Raw genomic sequence first — 10,061 nt, forward strand, 5'->3', positions numbered from 1 at the left:
TTTAGAAAAATGTTGATTAAATATCCACTGAAATTAGTTTTTAAGTAAACATACTCATTGAACAAAATATTAAAGCCTTTAGCTGCTCTGCTTTTTCACTTGTTATTAGCTGACATTACCTGATTAGTTGGTCAGGCGTCTTTATTTCAGAAGAGAGAATACTGTATGTTATTTCTGACACATGAATAGTGTTGTGCAGCAACAGGTGGGGAAGGGGCATTACAGTGTACACTCTAGACTCCATTCAGGCTTAGAAATTCTGGTATCTTTGCCAATTTTTATGGGTTCTCATTAGAATAATGTGAATATTCTTTAAAGAATAAAAACGGTGTGATGGAAATTTTAACATTAAATTATGTCTGTGTAACCTGAGGGTGCCTTTTTGAATGTTTCACACCTAATGGTTCTTATTGTGTGGAAGATTTCAAGATTCCCTGCTCACTAAAAACAGACAGTGAAAAGGATGTAATTATTCAAACAACCATTTAGCAGTAATCCAGATCCTTTCTCTGAAATCCACCATCTAGTTGCAATTCTGTTTTTTCAGGCTTGTACAAACCAAGCACAAGGTTTACCACTCTCTAGTTCCTGCTCCCAAATTTCCTTTTCTTGAACCTACTCTTAAACCTTTCTTTAATAATATTTGTCAATTACAAGTTATTTAAAAAAAGTTTTTTTCTTGGCTGCTATCCTCATCTTCTCACTACCTTCAATTGTTGTTCTCTTTTCAGAGAACTTGGACTCTTAACATCTTTAATCTCTCCAAATTTAAACAGAGGTGATGCTTTAATCCTTTAACATGCAAATGAAAGATGTCAAGATCAGGAGCTCCTCTCTTTCCTATTTTATAACCTCAGGGTTTGAGATAGGAATTTGTGACATGCCTACATAAACAGAACAATAGAAGGAGAAACCCAGATGGTTGACAACGGTGCAAAAACATGAGAAGAGGTTAAAGAATGACTGACAGGCGAACGGAAGCGTTAGAGGGTTTTGGGGCCCCCCAAAAACCAAGATAAAACCAGTACTGACAGAGCAGCCTTGCGTAAGCGAGTGCCTCTATGTGAGTGTATGCATACACACATGCATGTGTTTATATGTGTGCATGAGTGTGTTGTGACATGCCTGCCTCTCCCCCAACCCCAGTCTAACCCTCGTCCCCCGAGACAACAGGCCCACACCTGACCCAGCCCTGCACTGCTTGGCCCTCCAGAGCCAGTTGCAGAAAAGGATGAGAATGGGAACTGTTTTCCACCCCTGTGGGGGGCAGTCAGTGTGGATCCATCAGCCCAGCTTAGGGTCTTCTACTCTGGGTAGCGGTGCCCAGCAGGCCCCTTCTAGCCCCCTTCAGCCCCCAAGACGACAGAGGCCTTTGAATTGACCCCCGGACTCCAGACTCCAGAGACGTGCCTTTGTCTGGCATCTGTGGGGGGGTATTGATGACTGACTCCATCTTTGTGTTTGTGAACATGCCAATCTAGAAGCATTGCATTACAGCACTATGACAGGACAGCCATGTTGTATGACAACATGTCATTGGGGAGACGTAGCGTTGCTATTTGAACAAACATGTGTTTTACGCTACTACTGCATATGGATGCATGAGAGAAGACATTTACCAGCTTGTACCATCGCTTTATATCATGGATTTTCAGTCAGATTTCTCTGTTGAATCCAGGTCATACACAGTTAGAATGTTTCTTTCTTATCCACTACTCTGTGCAGAAATTCCTCGAACTACTTTGCCAGGCAGTGCTCTGCATTGCCTGCAAGTGAAAAACTAGCACATTCCCTCTAATGGTCCATAAAGCTCCCCACTCTTTCAATAAAGAGCAGCAACAGAGCAGAGAAAAGAAAGGCATGAGACAAAATCAGTCAGGAAATCATAATAAACCATCCGCTTCATCCCCACAACTTTCAAAGAATTTAACCAAAACAGCAATCAAAGAGATAAAATGCTTTCTTTTGATTAGTACTTGGTACATATTACTTGTGTGTATGTGTACAGGGGAATGCAGGTATGGTTGTTTAATAAAAAGTTTAGATTGTAGACTCAAGAGAACAGTTAGACTTAGTAAAATAAGTATTAAAACTCAACACATTTTGCTGAGTTAAGCTTCTCACTACATCTGTAATTAATAAGTACAATGACATTAAAAACTGAGCAAAACAAAAAAAGAAAAAAGAAAGTGTTTCACATCAAGGTGGCTCTGATCCCAGACATGGGCTTAGGGTGCGAATTACTGATATCAAAATCTGTGAGAAAATAGTTGTGGGTCCACCATAAGTAACTTTTTCATCTGCAACCTATGTAAGCTTTTTTTTATTTATTGTTACACAGTTTCATTTTTTTTTACTGTCCAGATATTGTAAAATGTAACTTGTTGTGGGTTCACACAGCAACTCCGCAGCTATTAACTTTTCACTTTTTAGTCTCCATGTCCATGACTCGCAAAACTTAGAATGGATAATCAACATTATTTTCTTAATCTAAGAAATGTGTGTTTTCCCAGAAATCTAAGGATTGATGGCGGCAGCACCTGGTCTGGCTGTATCACAAAACCTTCCCATAATGCTTTGCTCAGACCTTGAGAATCAGATATTCTCAGCTTGCTGGTAGAGTAACATAAAGAGCAGCTGAAACAAGGGTCAGTATGGGTTATTATGCTCAAATCAAGGTACTAATTTTGTAAAACAGGTAAACAACTTTTTTTTTTTTAGATTTTTCTGCACAATTTGTAGCAGTGATCTAAATGGGCCAAGCTATTAATGAGTGGAATCAAAGCATAGAGTAAATATATTAGTGTTAGGCTGATGTGTGAAAAACATATCTAGGATTGCAACTCAAATGTTTTGACAAAATTATGAGAGTAAAATCTAATTTTTTAGCTGTTTTATCACCGTGTATAAGCAGCATGCTGCAACTGACATACAGAAGCTTTGATTGGCACAAAATATATGTGGAAATTTTTTAATGTGCTACACATCCACCAATCAATTGGAGGCCATGCATTGCTCAATAACAGCCAGGTGTTATTTTAGTAGACGTACATGTTGTTCATTTCAATTTTATCTCAGATATTACTTGAGACTGGCAAATTGTTATTCTTAGATAATTAAAATCATATTAGTGGCAAAAAATCATGATTTACGCATCTCTAGATTTCATAGTTCTACTATAAATGACATCATTTTTCTAATCATTTGTGAATAAAGTCCATTCATTCATCTTCACGTAATTTCCCCATCATTATGGGAGAAGCAGAGAAAAATAGAGGGAAAATATGTGTTGCATAAAGTACTTATTTTTGTATGTACATCCACTTCTAGGGCAATGTTTGTAAAGAAAATGACCCAGAAATATTTGGTAACATGACAAACAGTGAGGTTAAAGTGGATAACAGCTTCACTCACAGTCTCTCCAGCTCCTTCAGGTCCTGGAACGCCCCTCTCTCAATTGTGGTGATTTTGTTCTCCATCAACTGCCTGTGAAAGAAACATCAAAAAGGGGGGAGAAGGGTGAGACTGTGAGAACTGGATATAAAAAAGGGAAGAGATTGGTTGATAAAGAGACACACAGAGTGTCAGAGCTGATGGATGCATGAGAGACCAAACAGAAGGAGAGGCATGGCGATATTGACCTGCAGTTAAGAGAGAAAAATAGGCAGAGCAGAAACTGACAAAAAGATGGAAGGAGATTGACAATAGAGAAGAGAGGGAATGGAAGAAGAGAAAGAAATGATCAGTTGCATTTGGTGTGAAAAAAAAAGATGGCAGTGTGGAGGGGATGGAAAGTCAGAGAATGTTGAAGCAGGAAAAGAGAGTGAGAAAGACAATCAGCGACAGGTCGATAAGCCCTCAGAATCGACTTTAAAAGTAACCCATCAGTTAGACAGAAACTCATCCATCATCCAATTTACTTGCTGTCCAATCACATCGCTGTGACCACTCATTCCCTTACACCAGCACAACTCCAGCAGGGTTGTGCCGCTGACCAAGACCAACAACAAGACACTAACATTTAATGTGCTGTAAGCACAAGATGATTAAAGAATGGGGAAATAAACGTGACCCATATCAGAGAATTTTACACAGAGAGATTCAAAACAACCACTAATTATGCTAATGCAATTTGTGGTCATGTGTGGCTCTAGGATCGTAAAGATCTGCACAATTTTTACATCACTCTGTGGTTATTTTGAATCTATCTATTACAATTTTCCAGTCATAACTTCTCTTTTCATATCATTTTACAAATCTTTGTGGTTGTTTTCACTCCAGCTCAGATTTACATTTGTCTGGAATCTAGCTTTGAGTTTCTGTGGTTTTATCACACAAGTTTATGACTGTTTGGTTGGTGACTCACATTGCCAGTCAAATCGATTTAAAACTTTGTAAGCAACTCGTCATTTTGAAGATTGATTTTTAGGTTAGTTTGATTCAAAACTCTGGTTGTTTCCATTTTTTCTCATCCAACCATCCATTATCTATACACGCTAGTTCTTGCAGAGTGAGGGTTGGGGTTTCAGGAATGATTGTCTATCTCGAGCTGTAACGGGGCTGGGTCACCTCCACCTGGAGAGAACCCACGCATGCACAGGCTGGGATTCAAACCCAGAACTTTTGCTTTGGTAGAGACACGTCAAAAACAACAGGACACTAAGAGCTAAAGTTGGACACCTCCAGTCTGATCAGTTATCTTCTCTTCTGCATTGGAGAAGCTTTGGTAATACGTGAAAACGGATATTCACAGACACTCTCCATTCATTCTGCCTGAGCTTCAATTATTTTGGAAACAACAAACAAACAAAAAATTCAGGTTGTAGATTTGCAAATCTGGTAGAGGAATACCCCCAAAATATTCTCTGTTGCAACTGCATCAAAAGATGCTTCAATGGGGGCTGAATAAAACTCTGGGACACAATTTTCATATATTTTATTTCTGAAAAATTGTGAAAAACCATATACTTTATATGTTTAATTTAAATGTGAGTGCAAAGACAAAGTGTGAAAGAATTCAGAAAGTGCTATTGATGTTGATTGTTTATTCATTTGTAAAATCTTGGACATGGTGGTAATTTAAAAAGATGTATAATCAATAATTATTAGAATATTGCACATAAGGTGAACGCAGTTGAAATGTTGGTAATTAAGAATATAATCCCGATGGAATTCCAGTAATGTGCTTTAAAATCATTCACATTGCCGCTCAGTGGTGATCAGGCTTTCCCAGCAGCAAATCAGAGCTGGGGAACTCTGAACCAGGTCTGATCTTAGGTTTGGAAACTTGTTCTTACTTGACTCTCTCTCTCCCTTTTCCTTCCCCTCCAGCCTTCCCTTCCAGCAGCTGCATTCCTCTCTCCGCGGTTACACCTAATGACCGCTATCTCTTTCCATTCTTGCCCTCCATCATTTCCTCACCAGTGTGTTAATCACTCCAGCACATGGACCCCGGGGCCCAGTGGTTAAAATAAACCCCGCCTGACACTTCCAACTGGCAGATTAACACGACGGCATTAACAGGTGCCAGAGAGCTGCTCTTTGTTGGTTGCGTAGGCTGTGTACTCAGCGGTACAACTGGATGCAGTGCTGCATGCGGCAGGGCTTCAAAATGCAGGACGGGATAGGAAACTGATTAATCAGCGTTGCAATGGACTGTTTGGAGCAAATGAGAGCACATCAGAGCTGTGAGTGTGAATATCATTTACTTCTGTCTTTGCAACCACCTCCACACTTTAACTTCAACCTCAACCTCCACTTTTGTGCATATATACAAAAAATACAAGCAAATAAAGACCCGCTGACACACATACAACTCATATATATATATATATATATATATATATATATATATATATATATATATATATGCAGTGATATCTACACAATGCCATCCAAACATAAAAAAAAAACATGTAGCAGCTGAAAAATTTATAACTACAACTGAAACTTTTACGGCTCTGAAAGAAAAGCCACGCAGTATCAAAAACAAGAGCTGAACATGTCAACGTTTCTCTCAGAAAATATATTTTTATTGGAGCTGTAGATATGAAATTCACAACATATGCGAGAACCCAACACATCCACACTTATATTTTATCAGCTTACAACTGATAAAATATTGACCAAATCAAAGCAACTTGGTCAATATTTTATCAGTTATAAACTTGGCATGTGGAATAAGTACTAAACTCATAGAGAAAATGAGATGCAAAAATACAAGAAACCAATAAAATAGATGAAATAAATGAAAACTGAGTATTTTGTGAACAATCCTGCCCCCTGTCAGTGCAAAGCAATATCAGCAGGATTAGTCTTAACTTATGACCCATTCAAAGTTTTATTTTTTTATTAGCAAAGTGTCATAAAAGAAGCATCTCCTAATACATAACAGCAAACTCTTCCAAGGTATTCATAAAATTCGCATTGGTTTTGACCTATTTCTAAAGGTTCTCATGGTCACCATCGAAGCTAAATTTCAAAAAAGCCTGGCGCTCTTCAAAATATTTTTCACAGAAGAGTCAAAAATATAATCAGTGCTGTTCTGTAAGAGCCAAGTACCACAGAAGGACCTGGAATTAAAAGACCTTAGAGAAGACAATCTTAGTATACTCTACAGGCTCATTTCCACTGAGCGGTGTGGCACGAGCCGATGCAGTTTGGTACGATATTTTATAGTTTATGTTCCGGCTTGTTCACGAGAGCATTTCCATCGCCAATTGGACTCTCACTGGGCAGGCAGGATTAAAATAAAATGCCTTACTTTGCATAATAGTAGAGCGACAACAAACGTGATCCACTAGTATGTCTCGTAACATTTTTCTGTCCCCTGATCAATGGACTATGTTGGGTGACGCCAGTGGCTCCACCTTAACCATAACGCTGTTCTTTGGACCTTGTGCAGGAATAGTGTGGTACGGGTCAGGTCTTTGAGCAGCTTTTACAATGGAAACAGACAAAATATTGTACTGAACCACAGTGACCCGTGCCATACTGCTCGATGGAAACAAGGCATATGTACACTCATTGCACAAGACTCCACTCATCCACTCATTTAAAGTTTACTGCAGAACATTTGGACAGGCTAGTGAAGGCGCAAATTGTGTTTGGCAAAGAAGTGGCACAGCACAGCATCATAAAAACACTACACAAACTTTAAAGTTTTCAGATATCAGTCTCATGATGTGGGGCTGTTTCTCTGTATTCACTCTCGATAAAAAGCTGAAGATGAAACATAGGAGGATTTTTCTCCAAGATACAGATTTTGTTCAAACAAAAAAAAAATAAATTAAAACTGCTAGAGTGAAGATCAGAGTGCATAGAAGAGTCACCTCAGTTCCTTTAATATTTATGTGAAAGAATGGGTCAAACTTGAATGCAACTAGTTTCTATTTAAAGAAGACTTCTTGTTTTTAACATATCTAGTAAAAAGAAAAAAAAATGTTTACTATGTATTAAATTTCAGTAAGCATTTCAGTACTCACTTCATGTTTCATTATTATCCAGAACACAATTTATGTACTAACTTGTGTTGATTTTCTTTTGTGTGGATTACTTGGGTTGTTACTTACATCTGGTATGAATTTCTATGTCAAGTGGTTAATTACAAGTTTCTATCTCTTGTTTTTCCTTTTGTTTTATTTCTTCATCATTGTTGTTGTGATTATATTGTCTTTCTCCCAGTTTCCCCATCTTTTTATCTTTTTCTTTCCTTTCTCTAGATTTTTAGGTCTTTCCACTTTGACTGGAACAGACTCAGTTAAATTTGTCTTTACAAAATGGGGAACATCACAGTATCTCCTTTTATACAGCACTTCTGATATAAGACCCACAATAGCCTTTGCCTAAGCAGTCAGGACAGGACATGTAAAAGAAACATATAATTTACCTATTCACATTTGTGCAGAGAAGAAAAACATTAACACTGAAACAAAATCAACTTACAGGACTCTCAGATGCCTCAGGCCTGCAAAATCCCCTTTGGTGATTTTAGTGAGGTTGTTTGCATTCAGATCCCTAAAAAAATGAGAAAATGATTACATAAATATAGATAGATAGATTACATAAAAAACATAAATATATAAATACATTTTCTGTTGCAAACTATGATCTTAATTGGGATTTGAGTCTCAGAGAGAACCCCCCCCCCCCAGAAATATTGTGCCGCTGCACTGAAACTGTTCAAACAAGTTTCATCAGGGGACTCCGCCTGGTAAAACGAGGCCCGTTTAAGTCAAAGCCCACTTGTCCAAATCCGTTTTTGATTAACTCGCTGGTCTCCACACAAACCGACGTGGTCGACGGAGGCTCTGGTAGTGCAACAGTGCGAAACCACCAGTGAGACCACAGCGGCAGCCCCTCCACCCCCAACTTCAGATCCGCGATCTGACTTACCCTGACATTCAATACATGAAGTAATAAATCTGACTGTTTTTATGTTTATCAGCCGCCACATCTTGTGATTTTTAGTGTACGTTGACTCGACAGTTAAAATATTTAAAGCCCTGCGGTTTTCAGATGTGGTCCTTCATGCTTAGCGCGCTGAGTAGTTTTGGTAATGTTTTGGGATCATTTGGGTAATTATCCATCCTTTTCTTAATGAAATCATTATATGAACATTATTAGAACAGAACCCAAATCTTAAAACTAGCTGTAAGGAGGATAATCACGTTACATTTTTGCTACTTAATAAGTTAATTTAAAAAAAATCAGAATGCTTTAAAAAAATAAAAAAGTAAATTACTCAGGGACCAGTGTTCCTTAAACTTACAGTCTTTCCGTGTTTCGGGGTATGTTCCTGGGAACGCTCCGCAGTCCTTGGCCGTGACAGTCCACCGTGGTCCCGGTGCAGGAACACTGAGGAGGGCACGGCTGACTGTCTGCTCTGCTTATCAGGACCAGGACGAGGACGGTCCCCAGGAGCAGAAGCCTCGGTGCAGTCTCCAAGGAGCGGCCAAGGCCAACGGAGCGCACAGCTCCCACCATGATTGCGGCAGAAAAGTGGGTGGCCGATACGAGAGCCGCAGAATACGGAGAAAAGCCTCGGAATTTCCGAAGGAGCTCACCAAACTCCGCACGCAACGCACTGTTTCTTTTATGTTTGTTCTGCTCCTTCCTTCACAAGTTGGTTTTTCTAAAAGAAAAACAATTTTATTTTTTTTACATTTGGGTCCTCTGAGTGCGTAAAGCGTGTGAAGTAGGAGTTTGATCCCACTGAGTTACAGAGATGAACCGGGTCTGTGGCTGCGCTACAGCGGCGCAAACTTCCACATGTCCCCGGCATGCGGTGGCCAGAATACTCCGGCGGCGAGGTCTGTGTTAGTGTCTCCTAACCAGGAAAATGTCTTGATCCTTAATGTGATCCAGGTGCTTTCGAGCAATTACACTTTGCCCGTTAACGCACACTCCAGGTGAGGATATCTTTGGTTATTAATTCACAGCACGCGTCCGGCGCTAGAGCAGCGGTTGCGCCAAGTTCGTCCTCAACACTCTGCAGTGGTGGAGATGATTCCGATGGGATGGGATGTCAATTGGAAGTAAAATGAGTGTCAGAAACCCGGCGAGAGACCAGCGCGCAATACTATAATCCAACTATGCGCGGTGCGTCAAAGCGCTGCTCTCGGTAGTGTGTGAGAAGGAGAAAGGCAGGCAGACGGGAGCGGGCACGTCTGCTACTGCGTCTGTTTAGGCATCTCTCTCTCTCTCTCTCTCTCTCTCTCTCCCTCCCTCCCTCGCCGCCTCGCTCACATACACGCGCGCGCGCACTTACTGCGTATTCCCTCAAGGTAGCAGGAGCTGAGTGCAGGAGGTTTCAAACAGGCTGTTGGTCAAACAGCAACAGTTTGACCTCGGAAGGAGACTAATTCCCACTGCAGTGTCCTGATCACCTGATACCATTTAGTTGGTTAGAAGAAAGCTTGTTGCTGAAATTTAACTTGGAATAAACAACAAAACAACCTCCGGAACTGTGAATGTCCACGATTAATTAATTTAGAGAACACGGTGATTGATTGTTATACGTTTTAGTCTACTGTGATTGTTAACCATCGATACATTATTAA

General features: G+C 39.8%; 1 protein-coding gene across 12 annotated transcripts in view; it reads right to left on the minus strand.

Annotated features, from left to right (window-relative positions):
- The window catches only part of slit2 (slit guidance ligand 2), a 104,741-nt gene extending 95,068 nt beyond the window's left edge, over positions 1 to 9,673 (minus strand). For 7 of the 12 annotated variants that reach the window (XM_023333811.1, XM_023333807.1, XM_023333806.1 and 4 more), the window contains exons 1-3: positions 8,771 to 9,672; positions 7,945 to 8,016; positions 3,415 to 3,486 (exon numbers count right to left, since the gene is read on the minus strand). In XM_023333811.1, coding sequence (XP_023189579.1) covers positions 3,415 to 3,486; positions 7,945 to 8,016; positions 8,771 to 8,985 — 359 coding nt within the window. In that variant the 5' untranslated portion in view covers positions 8,986 to 9,672. Of the gene's footprint in view, positions 1 to 3,414; positions 3,487 to 7,944; positions 8,017 to 8,770 lie in introns of all 12 variants that reach the window. The other 5 variants (XM_023333801.1, XM_023333802.1, XM_023333810.1 and 2 more) reach the window with 1 other exon arrangement.
- Between the last annotated feature and the right edge of the window lie 388 nt (positions 9,674 to 10,061).

This window comes from Xiphophorus maculatus, chromosome 5 (assembly GCF_002775205.1).
Source record: "Xiphophorus maculatus strain JP 163 A chromosome 5, X_maculatus-5.0-male, whole genome shotgun sequence".
Lineage (NCBI taxonomy): Eukaryota > Metazoa > Chordata > Actinopteri > Cyprinodontiformes > Poeciliidae > Xiphophorus > Xiphophorus maculatus.